The sequence below is a fragment of the Salmo salar genome, chromosome ssa18 (genome assembly GCF_905237065.1).
Source record: "Salmo salar chromosome ssa18, Ssal_v3.1, whole genome shotgun sequence".
Taxonomy (NCBI): domain Eukaryota; kingdom Metazoa; phylum Chordata; class Actinopteri; order Salmoniformes; family Salmonidae; genus Salmo; species Salmo salar.
In genome coordinates, this window is record NC_059459.1 from 12,761,742 (window position 1) to 12,788,804 (window position 27,063).

Here is a 27,063-nt window from a genome sequence, read left to right on the forward strand (position 1 = left end):
CTTTACCTTGATGACAGCTTTGATTTGTTTAACACTTTTTTGGTTACTACATGATTCCATAGTTGATGTCTTCACTATTACATTTACATTTAAGTCATTTAACAGACGCTCTTATCCAGAGCGACTTACAAATTGGTGCATTCACCTTATGATATCCAGTGGAACAACCACTTTACAATAGTACATCTAAATCTTTTAGGGGGGGGGGTTAGAAGGATTACTTTATCCTATCCTAGGTATTCCTTAAAGAGGTGGGGTTTCAGGTGTCTCCGGAAGGTGGTGATTGACTCCGCTGTCCTGGCGTCGTGAGGGAGCTTGTTCCCCCATAGGGGTGCCAGAGCAGCGAACAGTTTTGGCTGGGCTGAGCGGGAACAATGTAGAAAATAGTACAAATAAAGAAAAACCCTTGAATGAGTAGGTGTGTCTAAACTTTTGACTGGTACTGTACGTCATTGGTCATGACGAGCTAACAAGCAGCTACGTATCATGTAATAGCTGTAGCAAAAAGTGTTACATTATTCAGTGAGTTAGAGACCTTTTTAGCACCATTCTTTCCTATAGAACACTGGCTGTATTATTGTAGGCACTGCAGGCAATCACCGTGACGGAAATCTGCACGGGCCCCATTGATGGCCACAGTCATGGTCATTTTACATGCGGTTGTATTAACTGCTTGTGCGCTGAAAATGTTATCAATTAGCATAAACGCATCAATCGAGGGCCAGTTTGAGGCAAAGTGGGCATACTATATATGGCATAATGCCTGGGTAGACAAAGCTGAGCTTTCTCATAGAACAAGTCCATGTGCAGCAGTGTGAATGCCCGGGTAGACAAAAGCTGAGCTTTCTCATAGAACAATTACATGTGCAGCAGTGTGAATTGGTGCTCAGACAGCCAATCCACTCTAGCGAGTAGCCTCAGGACTGGGCTGCTGGGCAACTTCTGCAATGCTGTATAATTGACTTGTTTCCTTAGGCAATCTTCAGAATTCATTAAATCTCCCACAGATGGCTGCTGCCCGCCTGATAAGATGATTTGTATACACAGCTTCGTTTCAGACCACCTCCCAGGGAGCAGCGCATCTGGACACAGGATGACTCAACGCTGTCTGTCTGCCTCTTTCTGCCCTCCTGTCTGTCTGCTTGCCTGTCCATTCTGCAGCATCTTTCCCCAGGAGGAAGCCGTAACCATGGTTATCCATGTTGCCCTTTGGTGTGCTTTTATCTGCTGGTGTCATCCTTCCTCTCCCCCTTTTCTGATTCTCTGCTAATGGATGATGACTGTCAAGGGGATGTTTCCTAACGGTTCATGCTTTGATTTTTCGAAAATGTGTCCTCGTCTTCCAAGGCACTTTACTTGTTTTGTTTTGCGAAAAAAAGCGCTTGCTGCAACAATTAGACTTAGATCTCAGTCGGTGGACCCAGTACAAGAACTACCAAGTTCTGCCCACTAGTTTCTTATCTAAGTCCTAAGTAGCTTAGTTGGTCAGAGCCAAGATATTTGAAATTCCAAGATGCTTCAAATGTATGCACTCATTGTACCTTAAGTTGCATTGGGGGGGGCATCTGCTATGTGGCACCTAAATACACAAAATCAGTCTCGCAAGCTCAGACAAAACGTGGGGGGGAAATTGCTGGCTCACTTGTTGAATGTATAAGGGAAGTCCATACAAGTCCATAGAATCAACAAGTGTTTAAAACAGGCTGCACAATGTGGATGCCTCTGACTACTTGAGCAGTTTAAAGAAGATCATGTGAAATGTGTGTTTAAGTACTAAAGTTGCCTTTGGTATAGAACCACCAGGTAAAGCAAAACGCTCACTCTTTCAATTAACACATGACAAATATAGGAGAGCATAAAATAGTTCCCTCAAAGCACAAATAAGCTGATCATAAAATAAGGGAATAAAATGAGGCGTGCGAACAGATCTGCAGTTTGAGGCAGGTTGTTAGGTTCCCCAGCGGTAATACTGGCTGCCACACATCCTGTAATGAATTACGGCAGGACTGGGAGATATATTTCTGCTCAGATGAATTATACTTCTCCTAAAAATAGCCCTGGCTCCTGGCTGCCTGTCACGGCCCTGCGGCGACAACCTGGCTGGCACATCGGTAGTAATAGTCCTCCGGAGACCAGAGTCTCAGGAATTAAGACAGCACTGTAGATGAATAAACTAACTGAAGGTGTTCCAGCCGGCAGGTAGCCCTGTGTATCAATGGACTGGAGAAAAAACCCTAAAGTCACTAAGCCGCACCTCCAAACATCGTCTCTCATTTAATAAGGGATTGGATTGTTAGAGCACAGGTAGTGTTGGACTATGGCACGAAAAGGGAAGCTGCTCATACTAAATGTATTTATTCAAGAGTCTCAGGGAGTGAAATAGGAATCTAATGGATTGTACACCTGAGAAAAACATTTCATCTAAGAGAAATTCATAGCGCAACACTTTGATTGAGATGGACTTGTTTATGCATACTGACTTCAAGTCCTTTGTTAGCTGATGTGTTGATTACCCAGCAGTCTGTGGTTTAACAGCTCTGATGAAGCCAGTGTTGAACTCAGTGGCTCTTGATTTAGTGGAGAGACAGCACTGATCACATTATGGGCCAGAACCCAGAGGTGAGAACAGCGACTGAGGTGCTTCAAGTTTTCATTGAAGTCAGTGGCAGGTCGAAACTAAGAAATGATTTCTGGTACTGTATATCGTCCACCTCAGAGTTGATTGGTCAACACTCAAAACACACAAAGGCCAGGAGCTGTGATAAAGCGGCCAGGCAAACCTCTGCTTTTTTTTAACCTCTCCCTCTTTCTACTCTCTTTGCTTCTCTCTTTGCCTAGTCCTCTCTGACGCCAGGGTCAGACAAAAGTCACCCAGGCGACCGCTCTCTCCCCCTCTTTCTCTCTTTCGCTCTCCCATGTCCAAGATTGTCACTGCGGAGGGCAAAACACAAAGATCTAACAGTGCCACCATGACAAGCAGAAGGCGTTTTATATATGTATGAGACGTAATCATTCACATCATACGATCAGAGCTGTACTTACATCTGCAAACTTGTGGTTTCTGAAATGGGACTTATTGCACTTCAAAAGCTGCACGGCCAAATTGCAATCTTGCCGATAGCGCTCCTGTCAGGGAGAAGAATAGAACAAGGGGTGAAAGGGTAGGGGTATGGAGAGAGAAAAGGATAAAAAAGACTAAATGTTAGAGGTATACTGGAAACGTCCATTTCTCACAAAGCACTTGGACTTTGATTCTCAGAACGGTGGTTGATCTGTTTCAAGGTCTCAATCTTCCCCCCCCCCACACTGTGGTTCTATACATCTAACTTCATATCTGGTATGAGATAACTCAGAGAGGGACAGTGTGACAACACCCACGTTCAACTCCTCCAGCTTGTCAATGGTGTTCTTGGCGTCCAGGAGTTTGTTGGTGAGCTCCACTATCTCCTGGTCCATGGTCTTCTTGTCCCTCTCCACCTTACGGAGCTGTAGACGGATAATGGTGGTGGGATGCATAACATTAGAAAAGCAGCGTCATGCATCACTGGCGGAGGGATAACTATGTTTAAGTAAGCACACATAGGGATTTCCTCATTGATTACAGCTAATGCCTGTCTCCGCCTCCAAAGGCTGTTGCTATCCACTCAGCGGTGTGTTGAGAGAGAGAGAGAAACCAAAAAAAGTACAGCCGCATAAAATGTCATAAAAACAGATCGATGGCACATTATGAAGTGACAGTGTGAGCTCAAAAAGGTGTCCGAGTCTGTGCCGAGTCACCCTAATAATGCGGTTACTCCCTCTCACGCCATACGTTTGGGGAATACAATAACCTAGAACTGCCGTCTCAAACAGCTGGGCAGGTGACACGCTGTTGTGGCGTTAAGAGAGCCAGTGAATCGCTTCAGTTAACATCCAGCTATGTGAGTAACACTAAAAACAACAGGACCGATAGGTTAGGCAACAATTGATCAAATACTCTGTAGCTTCAGCACTAATATTATCTGATGCATCATTATAAAGCAGGATTTAAGGGATTCTCTAATATAACAAGATGTCTCGGATTTCAGAGGTACCACAGGAATAGCTTGTGGTCCTGATTGGCTATGGTGAGTGTTTTTTAAGTAACCATGACTTAGCCAACAAATTGGGATTGCTACAGTAGGGACTTCACACTATACGTGCAATATTTCTCAAGTGAACAGAAAAAAACAAAAACGCCTTTTCTCTGGGCTTCGGTACGTTCTCTCGCAGAAAGCAATCCCTAAACCCCTGAGCTGGAGAACTTCCAGACCAATTAATAGCGTGTGCGGATCCAGACTCCTCTCTGTGTGTGTGTGTGTGTGTGTGTGTGTGTGTGTTAGCTAGCACAGGCCCAGATCGTTGCATTAATATTTCACCACAGGCTCATTATTTGTTATTTTTTTCATTTAACCTTTATTTAACTAGGCAAGTCAGTTAAGAACAAATTCTTATTTACAATGACCGACAGATTTTTACCTTGTCAGCGCGGGGATTCGATCAAGCACACTTTTAGTTACTGGCCCAACGCTCTAACCACTAGGCTACCTGCCCCCCCCCCATTAGAGCTTCCAGTAAGCCCACTGTGTGAGGTTTGGACCTGCACCGACGCCCTGTGAACAGCTGAGAGGCCCGGACCACGGCTGCTGTTCTGACCATCTGCTAACGCAATATGAACATCATTATTGGTGAACACACCAAGCACAATGTCAGGGGGTCCTCCCTGCATCTTCTATCTGACATTGTCCATTTACTAGCTAGATGTTGACTGAAGCCTGCACGGAAGTGAGCACTGAGCAGCTCTGTCCAGTTGTTTTAGAGGTCGTGATCGATCGCGCAACATGATTGGACAATGAAAATAGCAAGATCCAATCCTCAGAGGGACAGGGTGTAGTCACCACCACTAAATCACACTTGGTAGCAAAGAGGAACCGTCATCCATCTGTCCAGAGAGAGTCAGTGAGAGACATATAGACAGAATGAGACCCAGACTCTCCTGCTCCACTGGCTGCCATGTCAATAATTAACCAATTAGCTTTATATATGCTAAACTGAAGAGGCTTAGGAGGAGAAATACAAAATGCACACAGAAATAAGCCAGCCAGCTCCTCATTGTGATGCAGAGAGACAGTTTGACTGGGCAATGCCACATCCATAAAACACCAGAGCGATCTCTTCTACAGCACTTGTGCTGCAGCGCATAACACGCCTATGGTAAAGGGGATATACAGTCTACGCCGTCCTAATATTGAGTTGCACCACCTTTTGCCCTCAGAACAGCCTCAATTCGTCAGGGCATGGACTCTACAATGTGTCGAAAGCTAATCCACAGGGATGCTGGCCCACGTTGACTCCAATGCTTCCCACAGCTGTGTCAAGTAGGCTGGATGTCCTTTGGGTAGTGGACCATTCTTGATACACTCGGGAAACTGTTGAGCGTGAAAAAAAACACCAGTGTTTCAGTTTGACACACCGGTGTGCCTGGAACCTACTACATTACCCCGTTGACAAGTCTTTCGTCTTGCCCTCTGCACGGCACACATACACAATCCATGTCTCAATTGTCTCAAGGCTTGAAAACCTTCTTTAACCTGTCTCCTCCCCTTCATCTACACTGATTGAAGTGGATTTAACAAGTGACATCGATAAGGGATCACTGACTGACCAGGTGAAAGCTATGTCATGGGAACAGTTCCTCATGAAAACTAAAAGTTTTAAATCACTGGGCACACCCAGAGATTCACATATCGCCCAGCCCCTCCTGCCCAACCCAACCCCCATGCATAGGGGCCATAGCAGAGCTACACAGACAGGATGATCGACTGCGGGACATCTAGAGCAGTTTGCCAGGACAAGACAAGAGGATGGAGCGACTTCCCTAGTTCAGAGGCGACAAGCAGAGCAGTAATGAACATGACAACTGCAATAAATGCTCAGGGGGAGGATGGGAGGGAGGGAGACGGGGAGAGAAATAGAATGATAACGCAACTGCGTAGACCCAGGTTTGACTGATAGCAGCCTGATGATGAGACAGCCCGTCACGATGCAGCAGCATGAGAGAGGGAGAGAATGAGAGAAACAGACAAGAGAGCGAGAGGGGGAAAAAAGAAAAGAAAAGAGAGAGACGGATGGTGAGAACAAAAAGACAACAACGGAACATTTCGGTCTCTTGTTTTGGACGCTTGGCGAGATCTCCCGCGCGTCATCGGCTAATCCGGTTTCTGATCGCGAACTCCTCTAACGCAGCACGTCAGAATAGGGTGAAACAGGCCTGTCATTTAAGCCTCGACTGTTAGACAGTGGTCCATAGGCCTATTCCCAAGTCACACAGTCAACAGAACCGGGACAATTGCGTCAATTTAGGCTTAACACAAAAATAATGGAATCCACAAGGATGAGGAAGGATTTGAGAGCCGTGTGCTAGGGATGGCGGCGAGTACGCGGTAATTCGATTCGAGGTTCGCAATTCGTTTAATAATTGAATAAAAAAATGTACAAAAATGCAACCATTGTGCAGGTTAAATAATAACAAAAATGTCTAACTGTCAAATGCTGTGAAAACGTGTTGTTTTCCGTGGTGCATCAGAACAACCAGTAATTGGAACAATGGATAGCGTACTGCAAACGTTTTGAGTTCAGCCAAGTTCCACGGTAACATGCAAGAAGTCAAAATGATGAGAGTACTCAAACGCAGACATTGTTTTAACTGCCTATCCCTACTGTGCATGTTTTTAAAGGCCACCGTTGACAAGGTGAATGTGGGGTCAGAGCATGTTTTGGGCAGAGTGATCCTCTGGCAACTGCAAAGAGATGACCTCACATCAGGGCCAGACTCACTGTCACACACACACACACAACCTACCTGTCCCAACCACAAAGCTCCAACCGGCCCATCAGTCCTCGATCGTCTGTTTTCCTAAAGCTACATCCTCTACAATGACAATTAATCAGGGCTGGACTGAAGTCAGAATCGGACAGTAGAATGTTTGTAGATAATTCCACAGAACATCTATGGCGTGAATCCAGTCTGGGGAGGGCAAGCCTGTGGGTAATGGGCAGTCAAGGGGGATGGCTTGTAGTTGTGCTCAGATCACTTGCCATGCGGAGAGCTGGCAGTTACACACTACACCAAGCGACATCATTTATTTCCCTGTCAGTGTAAAACAGAGCAGCTTGAACTTTGGTTTTGTCACACAGCTATCACAGAGGGCAGGGGATCATACCACAGCCACCAGCAAAGGATCACAGCAAACTATTTCGACATTAGTCAATCTACATATTTATGGGAAATTAATATTTGGCCAGTGGGAACGTTTGCTTTGACTAAACGTGATTGGATTAGAAAGAATAGAGGTACAGTATGCACACGCATACACATACCACCAACACACACACACACACACACACACACACACACACACACACACACACACACACACACACACACACACACACACACACACACACACGGGCTAATCAAACAATCATCACACATGTGTAAACAGCAGCATACATATAGACAACATAGATGCATACTTTATGTCCTGACACACAATATCTGATTGGTGGTTGTTAGACTGTATGGTTGATGAGTCGTATTATAATCATCCAATAAACGTACAGCATCATACATAGGTTACTATGTTTTAAAAGGGACAGTCTGGGATTTGACATTGTGGGAATATGTAAAAGAGTCTCTTTGCACATATTGGTTGTCATCTAGTGTGGTTCGGGAGCGTGTGTAAGCTCGCGCACACAGACACACGTTTGCCTGGCATGCTGCCCGGGGGAATAGCAGAGCTGTGGACCTTCCCATCTCCCGGAGGGGCTAGCAGAGACATGGGTGATAGAGAGAATTGACTTCAATGAAAGGCCAGATCATTCTGTGCTAATCCCTTGCAGCACTCTGCACCACAGAACCTTCCAAAAGAGACCCTGCGGCATAATTAGCTGGCAGGTGTGGGATAACGGCGTAATGAGAGTGCTCTTTAAAAAAAAAATACACACCGCTGTATGGGAAAGGTTCTTCCCCAATACAGAACAACTCCACTGACCTGGCATGCTGGGAAACTCCTCCGACATAGAAACCTTTGGACGTTGTAGTGTTTGCAAATCTACAATACTTTTGACCAGGGAAAGGTGAAAAGGAAAAGCAGTATTTTGGGAAATGGAGTGCAGGTTAAGTTGTGTGTAAATGTTTCCTTTAAAAAAAAGGTAGTCACCAGAAGTACATTGAATATTTATGTCCAATGAACACCTATAGATAAGTAAAGAGGGCAGGTGGGAGAGTTGAAAGGTGAAAGGTTACCAGGGAATGAAGCTTCTCCTCCAGGTCCTGGTTGGCCCTCTGGGAGGCGGTGTAGCTGTTCTGCAGTCTGTGGAGGACAGAACGTGTCTCAGTTAATAGAACCGTGTCTACAGAGCTGAGCCCCATCCAGATAGAACACGTATTGGAAACCCACAGATGCTATGCTGCAGAGACTGAGACAGAGCCCACTGGTACAGAACGTAGCACTGCAGTAAAAACAACAACTCAACCACTTCATATTTTTGGTCTTTTTTTCAGTGCAATCGCCTCCCATCATAGTTGAGATTACACGGTTGTCTTCTCTTATCTGGTTGTCAAATGAATAATTCAAAATTGCCATATAGACCAGAATTATTTCCACAATGAGGCACCAGAAAACAGACAAATCCTGCAGTAGAAGTATGCATGCAGTTCTCTTGGCAGTCACATCCATGCATATTTAGTTCACTTGATTTCCATTGCTACTCAACAGCAGCGCGGTATGAATCCTCTCAGACTTAATGAAGCCATCAGAGTTTTTGCTCGCTCCGGTTTTCAACAGGTTAGACATTCGGAACAAATTACGAGAGATGGGAGGAAAAGGGAGAGGGGACCGTATTAAACCCATTTCAATAGGACCAATAGCAATTACTTTCCCACTATCCACTGCCTCCTAAATTGGCTAGATAAATTCCTCTAAAAAAAATGAGAGGTTGTGTATTTCATGAAATGCAATTATGGAGAAAATTTTAAAAAGGGCTAAAATGGCAACATGCTGATTTTCTACATAGCTTTGCAGGACATGTTTGAGATGGGCCCTGCAGTCATGTACTGAATAGGTATTGATGTTCCTGTTGCATAGAAATAGCCTCCAACCCCTGATTGTGCACCACCTTCATCATCATCATCATCATCATCTGTCACGCTCACAATGTGTAATGGTGAGCAACAGTAAAGAGGTGTGGTAGTCCGGAAGTTCAGGGCACTAAAGAGCGCCACACCTTAAGCTTTCATTAAGCATGAATCATGATAAACTATGCTCAAGTCAACTCCCTTTGAGACTTTTTAACCAAGAAACAGATGTTAGGGGGAAAATAAATCAGTATTTACAAAAAAAGTCTCATCGCTTCTCGGTCCATAGTTATATTACAAATATTGCCTTTGTATGGTTCAAACCCCATCTCACAGAAAGCCCAGAGGGTATGAATGCAGGACTTGTCCTGAAATCCAATCGAAGTCTAAGCAGCACACAAATGATGCTCACAAAGCACTCTGCCCGTCAGCCTTTCCACTGAGAGCGGATTACAAGGCCAGAGTCCAGCAGCCTGTGATCCTCTCCGTGGTCGTGAGGTCTGCACCAGGGCCAGGCTCTAGCCTACTAGTTTCATTTCCTCTTTCTGCCATGAGCCATACTGGGTGCTCATTTGACCACGCAGACGTGAACGTGTCACAATAACTGTTGTCGCCGGGCCAACTGGCCACGCGATTGATTCATTGATCGAACAATATTGCACATGGACAGGCGCACCGGTGTAACCTCATCTATATTACAACCCTGACGCAATGACACTAAATAGCTATTTCAGTGTCCAGGGTGATACCAGTGTGTATCAATGGGATTCATAGTACAAAACCTCTGGCATTTTAAGACATATTTCCCAAAGGGCTTTCCTTCCCAATAACACCAGCATCTCTCATTGCCCTCTGGACACATCCGTCGCATTCCTCACTAATCAAAAAGGCTTCGCTGCAAATCACCGCCAATGACTTCCACTGTCTTTTTTCCCCCCCAATCAAAAGTGAATAAACACTTGAGCAAAGCTCACCGATTCCCACCGAGACCACAGCGGTACCCATTTACACTTGACATTCAAGTCATTCAGCAGACGCTCTTATCCGGACTTACAGTATTGAGTCCATACGTTTTGTTCACCCTCCCGCTGCATTCCAGGGTTTCAGAGGGTAGACATTGATCTGACTTGGTGCTGATGGACTTCCAAATTGGGGAGAGCAATTACAGTCACCTGATGGCGCCACTAAGAAGTCAGATTGAATAGTCTGGCAGCCGTAAACTAATCAAATGAAGTCCTCAGAAAGTCACATGTGAATGCTGCTAAATGGGTCTGGTAAACTAAATAAACAGCTAAATAAAAAAAATTGTAGACGTAATTACAACCATTGGCTTTTCATTCCCAGAGCCTTTTCGGAGATTGATCTCTGAAAACGTCTGTAACGGTGCTGCCCGGTGATAAATCAGACAGGACGTACGAGTGGAGCACACCAGTTAACTAATGGTAATCCAAATGAACCCTTAACTTTGCTGAGGCTGCATTTGAATGGTGTGATCATCTAGTACGGAAATGCAGATGGACCATCGCATCCCACATAGGCATGTGATTTATTGATGGAAACACTGCATGGATAATTGAAAGTGACTGGTTGCTCAGAGCGAAAAACAGGAAGATGCCTCTTGATTGGAGATAAACTGGGATGATTGCTTTTGAAATGTGACACACACACAACACACACAGGATTTGAACATGAGCAGCCATGTGGTTTCCCCTGGAATCTTGACTTAAACGTGCATTTTCACATTACCGCAACCCAGAACCAAAGCATTCGTAACAGTAAATGAGCAAATCTATGTCTCCACATACATGTGGACAGCGAGATAAAAATGAAAATGGCACATTTATATATAAAGCTATTGGAAATGTATTAGAAAATAATTCAAAAAGCAAGCAACATATTTAACAATTGAAATGCTTAAGAAACAAAATGGCAACCATTATCACCCGACAGCAGATATGGGAAAATGTGTTGCCGCCAAGTCCCATTTACCAGCGTCAGCCCTGTGTCCTCCCTCTGGAAGAGTTTGTTTCCTCGTGTGGTGGTGAGAACCTCATTGATCATTACCATGACACTCCATAATAACATAAGCTTTACAATCTCATTAAAGTGAGAGAGTTTGTCTCATTAAAAAGGTGGATTATGCATACCCCGACCATTACGCGAGTCATTTTTGCCTCTTTTTTTAACCTGCATTTAAACTCAGAAATTAGGAGCAAAAAAATATATTCTCAAATCTATTTTAAATGGGGTTTTTTTTAGGAATCAAAGCGCGCATTTTCCAGGCTTTTCAAGACCGACTTCCGTTAATAAGCTTTTAAAGTTATCGCTAAACTGAACATTTGAAATCTTTATTTAACAAGCTACAAAGTTGTACACAGATGGGACTGGGCCTGCCCTTTTCATCAGAAGTAACTTGATTGACAAGCAGATGTGTAGAGATTGATTTTTAACCAAAAACTGAGAGGCGGGTTTGCAGGTGTATTGCCAGGGAAAGCAGGAGACGCTTTCTCAACATTCAGGCTCTGAGTTCCAACTCAAAAAAGGACTGGTGGTCATGTATTGTAGAGGAAGGCCTGATGCCACTAACGAGGGCTGACAGAGGAAGTGTGATCGGGCGCTGAAGAATCCTATGTTAACATCCTCCCATTGAACAACGCTCTGAAATATAGATAGATACATCATAGATAAAACAGCATAGACTTCCTGGAATCTACATTCTTCTCCATGTGGCAGAAACTTAAAACTCCCCCCACCTCGCTCTCAAATAGACGATCCAACATGCCCAGAGGTTGAAGGAATTAAAGTAACAGCTAGCTGCATAAACAGATGCCTAAGCTCTCATTAATTCAACAGCTTTGATCAGATTCATTAAAAATGGATTGCCGGGGAAGGTATTCATTTCATCTTTCTGTTTCCGAAGAAAGTGAGGTTGGGAGAGGAAGTGAGTTGTGCGGTGTAACGGAATGAAATATTATCCGTGTCGCGAGGTGGCAAGAGTGCTTCCCATAACATTGATAATGGGCTCAGGAAATGAGGGACGTTAAACTCGTCACCTGCGGAACTTGTCTCTCATCTTCTCCAGGTCGTCGCGCGTGCGACCCATCTCCCCCTGCATGTAGTGGCGGCTGGTCTCAAACTCCGTCTCCATGGCCTCCATCTTGTGGGTGGTGTGGGAGAGCCGCCGGCGGAGGTCTTCATTCTGCTGCTGCAGGATCCTGGAGGGGAGAGGGAGTGGTAGAGAGGTGGAGGTGGAGGGGAGGGGGGGCAGTCAGCCCAGGTGCAGTGGAATGGTTCACAGACAGTATTGTATTCACACATAGTGACTAGACTGACAAGACAAACAGAGAGCCATGGGAACTTGCTTCAGCCACAGAACTCACCCAAAATTCAGGGACACAGTTTATTGAAAATAATGTCAATGGGAACAGAGAAAATTCATGATTAACAACTACGATTAACATGTGGGAAAATTGGCATATGTGAAAGAAAGGTCCATGCATATGAGTGAGTGCATATTTATGACAGAAAGTGTGTGTCTTTTCTCTGTGTGTATGAGAGAGAGCGAACACATGGTTGTCCACAGCACTGGTGTGTGTGTGTGTGTGTGTGTGTGTGTGTGTCGGGTGGCTGCCTGCCTTTGTCCTAGTGTGTCTGTGGAGTTTAATGGGAGCAGCTGTTAGGATGCTGGGGGGACGGAGCAGCTGCCATGGGACAGGACACATCTGCCACAACCCACTGTCCACAATCCTGTCACCACACCGTGTGTCACACTATGCAGCATCCAGCCACCCACTCACTGCTGCCTGCACACTGATTAAAACCACTGTTTTCAGGGTCTCTGTCCTACTGGCTCAGACAGGCCACAATACCTCTGGGACCGCTCTGCTGCATGACAGCAGTTAGCAGCAAAAAATATCTCCGAACTACAGTCCACCGACGTATGTTTAAGTAAGACTTCCGGCGGGCTCAGATTAGGTTGTGAGAGCCAGGCAACTGATTGGGCAGACGGGGGACCACAACAGGAGCGTCCAGGTGCGTTACCCTGTCACAGGGTATGATTGGGTGTGACAGGGTGGAATGAAATTAACCCTCGCATCGCTATCTGTTCCCCGTGCTGCGTCTGCAACAGTCAAAATGGGACATTTTCCCCACCTAACAGCTGGCAGACAAAATCTTGAAAAATCGACACGAGCGCCGTCCAAACTTCCAGAGCAACAGGGTAAGTCCTCTTCACTAAGTCGACAGCTCCAGAGGGGAAGGAAGGAAAATGCCCACGTGTATCCTACACACGCAGACACACTTGCCAACCAAAACCAGAGCGGCTCAAGAAAAGAGAACATCAATAATTCATGGTATGTTACGGTTGGTGGGGCGGCAGCCAATGTTTTATTCTATAATTACACACAGGATTTCACTGTTTCTGCATGGTTCTGTTTTGGCTCTTTCAGGGCACGGGTTTGAGTGAAAAAGGCAGAAAATTGGTTTTTGGCACAGTCTGTGGGTGCTACCCTGTAAAAGTTTACTTGAGCTAAGTGTGTGTGCGCATACACACAACACATATGTTTATGTGGATTGTGACATGAGGGACATGAGCTCAGATTCTATTCAGATCACGGAGAGTGGGTGTGTATAAGAAGTCAAGCTTACGCCTTACATTTAAAAAAAGAAAAAAACTGAAGTTAAAACAGCAAAAGGAGCATTATCCACTCTGCTATGCTGTAAATACACGGAAGCAGTGAGGGAAAAATGTACATGAATTATACGGTAGAATACACGCTTTCACAGAACTGCTGCTGCTAACCAACGCACAGTGTGTATAAAAGCAAGGCGTGGCTACCGTCAGATCTAACCTGGATGATTGAGCATTACGGTGCAACAGTAAAGCAAAATGAGCATGTCACAGGATAAAGGCATCTTGCAATTACAGACTAGCCAGAACCTGAGTGCACCGCGGTCAGGGTACTTTTTAGGCTGTTACAAACACCTCTAACAGCCTTGCACATGGAGATGCTCCCCGGGATCCAAACAGGAGGAGGAGGAGGAGGGGTAAATTAAGGTGCAATGGGGAAATAACTGTGAAATAACTGTGATAAGAGGAAATATATATTCCCAAGCTTTCAGAAAGTATTTTGAAAGACGGATTGGGAAACGGTCTTTCAATTCACTTGTAAAACACATCCTTAGAGGTTCAGGGGTTTTACATGTATTATACCAGGGTTTCCAAATTGGTGGCCTGTCCCAAGTTTTCTAACTACCTACATTTTTTTCTTTCTTGTTTTAAATTGTTGGACATAAAAAAAGACTGTAAAAACACCAAAAGTATTCCCACACATAAGAGATATACACCGAGTGTACAAAACATTAAGAACATCTTTCTAATACGGAGTTGCCCTTTTGACCTCGGTATCGAAAGCGATCCACAGGGATGCTGGCCCATGTTGACTCCAACGCTTCCCACAGCTGTGTCAAGTTGGCTGGATGTCCTTTGGGTGGTGAACCATTCTTGATACACATAGGAAACTGTTGAGCGTGAAGAACCCAGCAGCAGTGCAGTTCTTGACACAAACTGGTGCACCTGGCACGTACTACCATACCCTGTTCAAAGACACTTAAATCTTTTGTCTTACCCATTCACCCTCTGAATTGCACACACACACACACACACACACACAATCCATGTCTCAAGGCTTTAAAAAGAAAATCATTCTTTGACCTGTCTCCTCCCCTTCATCTACACTGATTGAAGTTGATTTAACAGGTGACATCAATAAGAGATCATAGCTTTCACCTGGATTCACCTGGTTAGTCAATGTAAAGGGAAAGAGCAGGTGTTCTTAATGTTCTGTACACTCAGTGTATCCAAATGTAAGCAAGGTTTGAAATGACTGTTTTAGTCAAATATTATATCCATTTGGGCTTCGAGCTCAATTTACAGTCTATGAATGATTTGTAATTATGTTCCAGGCCCCTTGACCATCCGTTCAATAAAATAAAAACATTTAAAATCGGCCCGTGGCTGAATCTAGCTTTTCATCCCATTAGACTTTGTCCTTGTGATCTTTGAGAGGTGAGAGAAGCAGGCGTGCGTATCATAGTGAGATGAAGAAGAGCAAAATGCAACTAAAAACGACCGCTTTCCCTAGGACTCCGATGTCTGATTTCCCTGACGGCTTCATTGGCAACAACACGGTCAGTCATCTTATCACTGTGGCCATGACGTCGTGTGACATCTCTGTCTTTCATAGGGGCCATCCCATGGTCGTCACAACCTGACACTGGGTGACGCCTGGAGATAAAGGCTGGAAGGATGCATCTGTGTGTTATGTCTAGTCAGCCATCCATACAGACAGACACGGCATAGGAAGAGAGGTAAACAAAAACAAAAAACATACTGCTAAAATACAACGAGCAAGGGTTGAGCATGTTTGGCTGAGGCCGTTAAACTCAGTGAGGCACGGCAAGGTATAGCGGAGAATGGGAAACCATTTCTGACAAAACAAAACTATTGTGACCTTAGTTCCGATTTTTCGGACCTTTTCCCATTCAGAAGAGTATGGTGGAAACAACGGGAGGAAGATCTGTCTGTCAATCGATGTATTGGTAATCCCATTCATCTGAGAAACAGTCCTCCGCAGCATACGCAGCAGACGAACAGCCAACATTCTATAGAACAGCATGACAAAACCCCTCTACCGCTGGGGAGACAGACTCAGCTCTGGCCTATGTGGAGACTTGGTGCCTTGAGGAACTCTAGGGCAAGAGTGGGTGGTAATGATTAACGGCGGCACTCAGCTCAGGTCCAGTTGTATTCAGTTAGTCAGACACAGAATCATTCAACATCCCACACCAGCACAGGGGCATCTAGGCCAATCAGTGACATTGCTTGTGTGCCACAAAGCAGCTTATCAGCATTTACCACCACAGGGAAGGGGGGGAGGGGGGGGACTCCAACAGCAGCTACGTCAGCGGCAATTCATTAAGCATTGCTGCCTGACGATGCCCATACATGTGGATAGTGGCCTGACTATATTTACCCTTTACATCTCGTTCACTGTAGTGTACCAGAGACGGCGCTGGGCTAGACTTTACTGCGAGAGGCTAAAATCACACATCAAACATGCACTGTCACACACACAGTTGATAGATTTGGTAGTAATTAGCTGACTATAGGGATTCTTTTGGAAGAGGAAGTGGAGCGGAGGAGGACAGCAGGACTGATGGAGGTGAAAGTTTGAGCTGTAATTACAACTAGTGTTCCGTCTCTGTGCTAGTGGTCAATCCTGCACGGCTGGTGGTGCAGAGCTGCTCTCTCATCATTAGCTGTGTGGAGTTTTCACAGCTTGTGTGTGTGTGTGTGTGTGTGTGTGTGTGTGTGTGTGTGGTTACAGCTGGGAGACACCACTGATTACATAGATTCACTTTGAGCCCAGGCTGGGGTGGGAGGAGGAGGTGTGGGTGACGGATGTTGGCGCTAACAGCAACCTGCTCCTCTTCCACTCTCGCCAACCTGCGCAGCACCCTTCCCACCACAGGGCCTTGTCATCCTAGCACCATCTGGGATCAGCCATGTCTCTATGAACCCTCCCTCCTCTCAGTGTTACTGGCGCAGAAGCTGGGCGTCTGAGTGCGGCCTGCCCGGCACCCTCTCCCCAGGAAGTGTCTAGACGGGAGCAGCTGGGGCTCCTGGGCAGGGCTGGCTGTGGCTTGGTGCCAACCTGGCCGTCTCCTATGAGCAGCCCATCTACCCAGTGCCAATCAGGTCGCGCCACCCGGGGCTACAGCTTCCCACACAGTAGACTGAGCTATACAGTACACACTGAGGAGGTGTCAAAACTGGGCTCAAAGTAAGGCAGGCAAATAGACACAGAGACCCATAGCCAAAAAAGTCATGCTGAGATTCACCGTTTTCTGTTTGTTTAAACTGTAAATCAAATTGAGTATTTTCAATCCTGTGGCTGAAGCATTTCTCACAGAAAATACAGCACATATTAGTCAAAGGAGATGATAAAATAATGACTTACTTGATCCTGTCTGCATCTGATAAGGAGTCCTGCAACAACATAAACATCCTATTAGTTTGGCCATTGTAGATATGTTTGCAACAAAACAGACATTTTGCTGGACCGGCAATCATTACTGGCTGTAATTCTTCATTTCTTTTAAAAAAGGCTCTCCATCTACAACCTTGAGGCATTCAGCTAGACAGACAATGAACAGAACTGGGAAACATCGGACATGCACTCCGTGACAACGACACACATCATTTCAAAAACACTCACCAGCGTTCAAGGACTGAACTAAGCAGAAAATTGTACAAAAAAAAGGTTCCGCATTTATATTATCCAATTTTGCACCGCACAGAATTCAGATTCCTTGGTCGTTTTCAGTGTTAGCCACATTTCTGTTGAAGCCAAAGGGTTACAGAGATAAGCAGCCAGGGCAGAATTTGACATGTCTCTCAGTGACACAGGCCGATACGTACACGTCTCATGGAGCTATGAAATCAACTTGACAGCCCCTGTCATTCTGCAAACTAAAAAGAAGCCTTCGGTTTACACAGAAGAGCAGCCTGCGCATCTACCGCACTTAAGTGGCTAGTTATCAGCACCACATTTATGAATATTGTATTCTCATCTCTGTAGAATAATTGCACTGTATTAAATCAAGAATATCTTCACGACATAATGGCCAGTCTCAACAACGGCTATACACCGAGTGCACAAAACACTCATGATCTTTCCACTGACCAGGTGAAAGCTATGATCCCTTATTGATGTCACTTGTTATTAATTCCACTTCTAATCAGTGTAGATGAAGGGGAGGAGACAGGTTAAAAATGGATTCTTTTAAGCCTGGAGAAAACGCAATATTAGGAAGGTGTTCTTAATGTTTTGTACACTCAGCGTAGCGCTATAACAGAATGCAGTGCATTAAAATAAAAATATCTAAAAGTAAAAAAGGATGAACTAACATGACAGCTGCACAACACTGACCTTTTCAGTTTGGATTGGACTCGAAAGCTGGCTAGTGAATACCACTTGATTGTTTGTACAGCACGTTTCTACTCTCGAGCCATCTAGGGAAATGACTTACCTTCAGTTATTGGCGAATGTAATTTCACTTTATAATATGACGAGAGTTGTAGCTAAACAACTCGCATGTTGAATCTGCTCGACACAATACACATATTTGTTGAGAAGGCTTCCAATTATTTTTCTGGAAGGCGTACAACAATGGAGGGGGGGAGGAAGAAAGAACTTCTCCTCACATACCTTGACCTGTGATAAAATAGAAAAAGAGAGGTGTTGTGATACTGTTTCAGAGTGAGGAGGCTGGGGCACGTATTTAGCTGTGGGTTTATCCATAGCGTCCTTGTGCTGTGTTCTGGTGTCCAGCTGAGAGGACTGGTGCCGTTTTTGCTGGTGATGGTCTCTCTGCCAACTCTTGTCCTTGCAATCAGTCTCACTGCAGCGTCGAGAGCTGGAGTCGCCGCCACCCCCCACACGGCTGTAGACGGGCCCCTCAGCTTTGGGCCTCGCTCCCTCCCTAAGGGGGCCTGCCCTACGCTTCTCTGCATTCTGGTTATGGATGTCCTTCGGGGTGGGGTGCCAGGTCTTTGGCCGACCTTTTTCCTTCCTGGAAGGCCTGTCACTGTCCAGCGCCGAGGACCACTCGTCCCACGGCCGGCTCATCGCAGACTTCCTCTCGATTCCTCGCTTCTTCTTCGCTTCAGGAGTCGGGGGAGAATTTTTTGCCTGGTGCTGAGGCTGTTTTCCCTTAACCGGTCTTGTGTCCTCTTGCTGTTTTCCACCCAGTATTTGCATTCTGGCAGGGCTGATGACCCTGGTGGTGACATCATCCAGGAAGTTGGAGAACTTCAATTTATTTTCTAGGAATTGGATCATTCTTTCTGAGGTTGCTGAGCTTTGCGAGGTGGAGGATGGGGTTATATGTCTGGTTGAGGTGGTCTTGGCCAGAGACCTCCTCTGGGGCTTCCGGCCACGGCCTCGGCTCTGGCCCAGCATCTCGGCAGACTTGGACTTCCTGAGGTCTGAGAAGTGGACGCCCAGCTGGTTGGGCTGCTTTAGGATCCCCTTAGGAGGGAGGGCTAGTCTCTGGAAGGAAGTCTGCTGGTGGTGCTGACCTCCTCTGGGAACCAGGATCTCTGCATTGTCCTTGAAGACCAGTGAGCGCTCCAGGCTGCGACTGGACTGGGCTGGAGAGGTAGAGTAGCCACCTCGCTGGGAGTCATCTGAGCAGAGGTCTTCGTCTCCAGAGAGAGCGAGTAGGCCCTCACTGCGGCTCAAGAAACGTCTCATCCCCTGCAAGTCCCTGGCTGCGACGCCTCTATGGCTGAAGATTTGGGGTGGGGGCAGGACGGTAAGATCCAGGCTGGACAGGCTGGAGACGTCCAGCTCACTGTCCGAGAGCAGAGACCAGGAGGAGGAAAATATATTGCGGCCCTCAGGACTAACTGGGCATTTCAGGTAGGGGTCTGTGAACTTTGTTCGCTGAAAATCTGGAGTATGGTTTGGAATGCGAATTACCTGGCAGGGGTCAGGAGGGTTGGGGCCAGCGGTGTTGGCAGGCGCAGACGGCGTGCTCCCACTAAGGTCCTCTAGGAACGAGGGCAAGCTGTTGCGCGACTCGCGGTGCTGAGGCGGAGCCTTGCGGTACGGCTTCCTGGCCGGGGTAGCGCTCGTCATCCTTGGTGCTCAGCGTCTGTCCGGTCGGTTATTCCTGCCAGGAGACAAGCATTAGATGTGGTAGAAGCACCAGCAGCCCTGAGCCGAGCCCTGCCCTGTGCAAAAAGCCAGCTGTAAAGGTCTGTGTCCAGTTCCCCTCCCTTTCTCTCCCTCCCTTCTGACCATGCATACTCTCTCCACTCTCCCTCTCTCCTAAAGCGGCTGCAACAAAAAAGTGGTTTGAATCAATAGGCTTTGATGAGAGCAGTAGCAGTGGGCAGTAAAAGAAACGGCTGCCTGGTGAAAACTGTCTGTAGTGGAGAGTGGAGGGAGGGGTATGGGATGCCACTTCAAATAAACATCAAACACAATTCATGTGTCGTGATGGAGTTTTTTTTATTTTTATATCTGCTCTCAGAATTTTGTCTGCAGAGTATGTGTGTGCATACGTGTATGTGGAATAGAATGAGAGAGGGGAAAATCTGAGCATGCCCTCAAGCCTACAATTGATTACAAGCAGAAGTGTGTTTCCAATAGAGAAACTCTTAAACTACAGTCCACTGACTGGAAGCATTGTGGGCTAAGTTTAGAATGTAAAAACTAGGCACATTCATTAGGAAAAGAAGCCAGACCCCCTACCAAAATCGAAACAATGCACCAAACACACTGATGCTCCGGAAGGCACTTTTAGGAACACAGGGACACCCACACACACTAGTGGCCGTAAATGAGTAAGAAGCTGAACAGGAGAAGAGCCTGTCACTATATCTATTCTGATTGATGACTTGGCTTTTGCTGAGTCACTCTGTAGCCCTGTGGATCCAATTGCCACAGAGAGTGGAGAAACACCAGAGAGCCGTCTATCCTTCCTGCAGCAGAGAGAAGGATACCGTAGTCCTCTCTATATCCATTATACATGTTACTTATGCCCCAGTCAGATACACTCGTTGCACTGTAAATGTGTCCGCATGCTTTCCAGCCGAAACAGTTCTGAAGAGTTTGTGCATATATCATGACATTTCGGTCTTTGGCAAGGTTTTTTTCCCCCGAGGTTATTTGTGCACACATTTTTTAGAGGCAAGCTGAAGTCGGTAGCCAAAGTCTACGCCTCTTCATAAGTGAACATTAGGGATTCTTCAATGAAGTGTTTGTCATTCAATGAGACAAATCATTTTTATACAATTTTTTTCACTTGAGAAACACTGCAGCAAACATCTTAGTTGGATGTAATATTGCGCGACAGATCTCCTTGGCAAAAAACGTGAAAAGTAATGACAGATGAGTTATCTTTGAGGAAGTGTATACTGGCTACGGCATTTTTTTTGACAAACAGTACTATTGCCGCGTTTTTCTAGCGATGGTCTTTTAAGGGAGTATGCGAGCACATACCTGCCAGCCGAACTGAAGTATGCCGACAACTTAAGCCACAGAAATCCTCTTAAGAGGTTCAGATACAATAAACCAGATTGAAGACCAGCACTCAAGATAACCTAAAAACATCCTAAAAACAACACTTCGATACAGCTAAGACCAGAAGTGGCTTCTTCATGGCAGGTTGGGAGAATTTACACAGAAGGTTAGGAAAATTAACATAGCAGGTTAGAAGAATTATGTTAAGGTTTGGAAAAGGGTTTGAAGCGGTGTGTTTTTAGGGAGTCCCATCAGCACTTTGTTATGTATCCCTGAGGAGAACATTCTGAGAAATCTGAATGATTAGGAAAACATTATGGAATAAAAGAAGGTCTAACCACCTCTGGCTTTGTTCAAAGATTCCCAAAACAGTGCATAATTGCACGACTGGATTATGCCCTGGGGGGACCAATGAAAATAAGCCATTGATCAGTCCACCGCTTCCTGGGTCACAGATGCCCCCACCACCACTGTTCTCTCTAATGTCCCACATGAGAAGCACAGGGGTGTTCATCATGTTGCTATTTTTACAGTGTGTGTACCCCGTTGACTGGTTCAATGGGGAAAATAAAGGGAGGGAAAGGCTGGTGCGTCACAGCGGAATTCCAACGAAAGATCGATGACCTTCCCTGTGACATGACAGAAGCTTGTGCAGTGCGGAGGGGTGGGGACACATGGTCAGAACTAGTGTATGCGATGTCAGAGCAGAGTGCCAATCAAATCAAACTATATATGTCACATGCGCCGAATACTGTGAAAAGCTTACTTACAAGCCCTTAACCAACAATGTTAAGAAAAATAAGAGTAAGAGTTTACTAAATAAGGGGGGGGTTCAGGTTAGTCGAGGTAATATGTACATGTTGGTAGGGGTAAAGTGTCTATGCATAGATAATAAACAGCGAGTAACATCAGCGTAATGCAAATAGTCCGGGTGGCCATTTGATTAGGTGTTCAGCAGTCTTATGGCTTGGGGGTAGAAGCTGTTAAGGAGCCTCTTGGACCTAGACTTGGCGCTCTGGTACCGCTTGCAGTGCGGTGACAGAGAGAACAGTCTATGACTAGGGTGTCTGGAGTCTGACCATTTTTAGGGCCTTCCTCTGACAGAGGTATAGATGTCCTTGATGGCAGGAAGCTTGGCCCCAGTGATATACTCGGCCGTACGCACTACCCTCTGTAGCACCTTGCTGTAGAACGTTTTGATGATCTGAGGACCCATGACAAATCTTTTCAGTCCCCTGAGGGGGAATAGGAGTTGTCATGCCCTCTTCACGACTGTCTTGGTGTGCTTGGACCATGATAGTTTGCTGGTGATGTGGACACCAAGGAACTTGAAACTCTCGACCTGCTCCACTACAGCCTCGAAAAGAACGGGGGCCTGTGCGGCCCGTCTTTCTGTAGTCCACAATCATCTCCTTTGTCTTGATCACGTTGAGGGACAGGTTGATGTCTTGGCACCACTCTGCCAGGTCTCAGACCTCCTCCCTATAGGCTGTCTCATCGATGTCGGTGATCAGGCCTGCCACTGTTGTGTCGTCTGCAAACTTAATGATGGTGTTGGAGTCGTGTTTGGCCACACAGTCATGGGTGAACAGTACAGGAGGGGAATACGCACGTACCCCCGAGGGGCCCCCGTGTTGAGGATCAGCGTGGCAGATGTGTTGTTGTCTACCCTTACAACCTGGGGGCGGTCAGTCCAGGATCTAGTTGCAGAGGGAGGTGTTTAGTCCCAGGGTCCTAAGCTTGTTGATGAGCTGAGGGAACTGCTGTGTTGAACGCGGAGCTGTAGTCAATGAAGAGCATTCTCAAGTAGGTATTCCATTTGTCCAGGTGGGAAAAGGCAGTGTGGAGTGCAAGAGAGATTGCGTCATCTGTGGATCTGTTGGGGCGTTATGCTAATTGGAGTGGCTCTAGGGTTTCTGGAATGATGGTGTTGATGTGATCCATGACCAGCCTTTCAAAGCACTTCATGACTACAGACGTGAGTGCTATGGGTCGATGGTCATTTATGCAGGTTACCTTGCTGTTCTTGGGCACAGGGACAATGGTGATCTGCTTGAAACATGTAGGTATTACAGACTTGGGTCAGGGACAGGTTGAAAATGTCAGTGAAGACACTTGCAAGCTAGTCAGTACATGCTCTGAGTACACGTCCTGGTAATCCGTCTTGCTCTGCAGCCTTGTGAATGTCGACCTGTTTTAAAAAAAAGTCTCGCTCGTCTGGAATAGCTGGTGTTCTCATGGATGCTTCAGTATTGCTTGCGTCAAAAAACAACAAAAAAAAGCATTTTATTGGCGGCAGGTAGCCGAGTGGTTAGAGCGTTGGACAAGTATCCGAAAGGTTGCAAGACTGACTTGCCTAGTTAAATAAAGGTAAAAAATAAAATAACAATTTTGCCCATCTGGTAGGCTCGCGTCACTGGCCAGCTCCCGCCTGGGTTTCCCTTTGTAGTCTGTAATAGTTTGCAAGCCCTGCCACATCCAACGAGCATCAGAGCCGGTCCGGTATCAGCAGTAAATCCTTTGTGTCCGACTCCATCCATTCACCCTGTCTTTCCCTATAACCAACTTTGTAAAACAAAATTTGCATATACTGTAGAAAACATTCTCTAGCATTCTATAGCATGTATCAAGTTCACCTAGACATTAAAATATGACCTTTGTCTTTGGAAACTGCAACACCCACTTAACTGATGCTTCTACTATTTACATTTCATAGAAAGAATGACTAGAACGTGCATCCCCATTAGAAGTTCCAAGCCTGTTCTAGTCATTCTATTTCTGTGGTTCATCTATCCTCTATCTAGATTGCGAAGGACTTCACAGTATGGTGGAAAGGGAGGAATTTGGACTTAACACGAGATGTTAAATCGCTGTACTACGTAACGGTTTGACTCATCCTCAAGAACTCTATTTCCTTGCCACACTGAATTTCTCATGCATGGTGTAGTCAGTGACCCAGACCTCCGTTAAACATTAATTCAGTTACAGCAAGAAAGGGAAGAGAAAATAATGTTTTGAGTCTGGAAATCATAAATGTTTTGTGTGTTTCTTCTTCACATTTGAGTGATGAAGCCTAGAGTGATGGCCTACGCTACAAGTCCCCATGTCACGCAAGGCATGGCAACCCCTGCACTGGAAAGGAAGGGTGCATCTACTCAAAACAGGTCTTTGCCACCGGACCTGCTTAACCAACTGCATAAGAATGTGCACCTATTGGCCTGGGGTCAAATAACGTTGGCAGATATAGAAAATGTCAGCCAATTTGTCCCTGGTCACTAAAATAACCAGATCAATGAAACACCACATGGATGTACCGCCTGTATGTATGCACTGCCTATGTTTTACCAATAGGAATCTCTGTCCCCACGTCTCTGTCTCTGCCTGCGTGTGGATTTGTGAAATCGACCTCTTAAGAAAGCCAATTAAGAGTGGATTTCTGTCACTTTACAGCACTGCGGCTCTTTACAGAAATACACTTTACAGCTGTGTGGCAGCTTTTCTCAATAACAGCGCAGTGGAAAATAGCATAGTGATTTTTCGGGACTTGATGTTTGCCTGGGATTTAAGTGGCAGCACGAGAGGGTGGCAAGTTGCGTTCCATCCGTCATGAAAGAATTGGTTTCTACTCTCAGTTCTCAGCCGCACTCACACACAGGGGGGGGGGTCTTTTCAAATGTTCCGGCAGTTAGAAGCATTAGTTTGTGGCATTTTTAAATGTGCAGGCAACAAGTCCCATTTAATGAACTTCCCTAATGGTATCCCTGCCTTGTCCTTTTCTTCATATGTCAGATGTGTCTTAAAGCTTTGCCTGAAAAACAGCATTATTATAACTGACTACGGCCCAGTTATCTTCTAAAAAGGAAGTCAAACGTATTTTATTTATTTCACGAGGTAGGCAAGTTGAGAACAAGTTCTCATTTACAATTGCGACCTGGCCAAGATAAAGCAAAGCAGTTCGACACATACAACACATGGAGTAAAACAAACATACAGTCAATAATACAGTAGAAAATAAGTCTAAATACAATGTGAGCAAATGAGGTGAAATAAGGGAGGTAAAGGCAAAAAAAGGTCATGGTGGCGAAGTAAATACAATATAGCAAATAAAACACTGGAATGGTAGATTTGCAGTGGAAGAAAGTGCAAAGTAGAAATAATGGGGTGCAAAGGAGCAAAATAAATAAATAAATACAGTAGGGGAAGAGGTACAGTGGGGCAAAAAAGTATTTAGTCAGCCACCAATTGTGCAAGTTCTCCCACTTAAAAAGATGAGAGAGGCCTGTAATTTTCATCATAGGTACACGTCAACTATGACAGACAAAATGAGAAAAAGAAATCCAGAAAATCACATTGTAGGATTTTTAATGAATTTATTTGCAAATGATGGTGGAAAATAAGTATTTGGTCACCTACAAACAAGCAAGATTTCTGGCTCTCACAGACCTGTAACTTCTTCTTTAAGAGGTTCCTCTGTCCTCCACTCGTTACCTGTATGAATGGCACCTGTTTGAACTTGTTATCAGTATAAAAGACACCTGTCCACAACCTCAAACAGTCACACTCCAAACTCCACTATGGCCAAGACCAAAGAGCTGTCAAAGGACACCAGAAACAAAATTGTAGACCTGCACCAGGCTGGGAAGACTGAATCTGCAATAGGTAAGCAGCTTGGTTTGAAGAAATCAACTGTGGGAGCAATTATTAGGAAATGGAAGACATACAAGACCACTGATAATCTCCCTCGATCTGGGGCTCCACGCAGGATCTCACCCCGTGGGGTCAAAATGATCACAAGAACGGTGAGCAAAAATCCCAGAACCACACGGGGGGACCTAGTGAATGACCTGCAGAGAGCTGGGACCAAAGTAACAAAGCCTACCATCAGTAACACACTACGCCGCCAGGGACTCAAATCCTGCAGTGCCAGACGTGTCCCCCTGCTTAAGCCAGTACATGTCCAGGCCCGTCTGAAGTTTGCTAGAGAGCATTTGGATGATCCAGAAGAGGATTGGGAGAATGTCATATGGTCAGATGAAACCAAAATATAACTTTTTGGTAAAAACTCAACTCGTCGTGTTTGGAGGACAAAGAATGCCGAGTTGCATCCAAAGAACACCATACCTACTGTGAAGCATGGGGGTGGAAACATCATGCTTTGGGGCTGTTTTTCTGCAAAGGGACGAGGACGACTGATCCGTGTAAAGGAAAGAATGAATGGGGCCATGTATCGTGAGATTTTGAGTGAAAACCTCCTTCCATCAGCAAGGGCATTGAAGATGAAACGTGGCTGGGTCTTTCAGCATGACAATGATCCCAAACACACCGCCCGGGCAACGAAGGAGTGGCTTCGTAAGAAGCATTTCAAGGTCCTGGAGTGGCCTAGCCAGTCTCCAGATCTCAACCCCATAGAAAATCTTTGGAGAGAGTTGAAAGTCCGTGTTGCCCAGCGACAGCCCCAAAACATCACTGCTCTAGAGGAGATCTGCATGGAGGAATGGGCCAAAATACCAGCAACAGTGTGTGAAAACCTTGTGAAGACTTACAGAAAACGTTTGACCTGTGTCATTGCCAACAAAGGGTATATAACAAAGTATTGAGAAACTTTTGTTATTGACCAAATACTTAATTTCCACCATAATTTGCAAATAAATTCATAAAAAAATCCTACAATGTGATTTTCTGGATATTTTTTTCTCATTTTATCTGTCATAGGTACACTTCAACTATGATGAAAATTACAGGCCTCTCTCATCTTTTTAAGTGGGAGAACTTGCACAATTGGTGGCTGACTAAATACTTTTTTGCCCCACT

At 45.5% G+C, this 27,063-nt stretch overlaps 1 protein-coding gene across 1 annotated transcript in view; it reads right to left on the reverse strand.

The window, feature by feature from the left end:
* tjap1 (tight junction associated protein 1 (peripheral)) overlaps window positions 1-27,063 on the reverse strand; it is an 84,417-nt gene that overhangs the window by 11,380 nt on the left and 45,974 nt on the right. Inside the window, 6 exon segments of the mRNA XM_014154086.2 lie at window positions 3,043-3,126; window positions 3,379-3,486; window positions 8,327-8,393; window positions 12,211-12,372; window positions 17,179-17,207; window positions 19,705-19,897. Of these exon segments, the coding sequence (XP_014009561.2) occupies window positions 3,043-3,126; window positions 3,379-3,486; window positions 8,327-8,393; window positions 12,211-12,372; window positions 17,179-17,207; window positions 19,705-19,863 (609 nt within the window). The 5' untranslated portion in view covers window positions 19,864-19,897.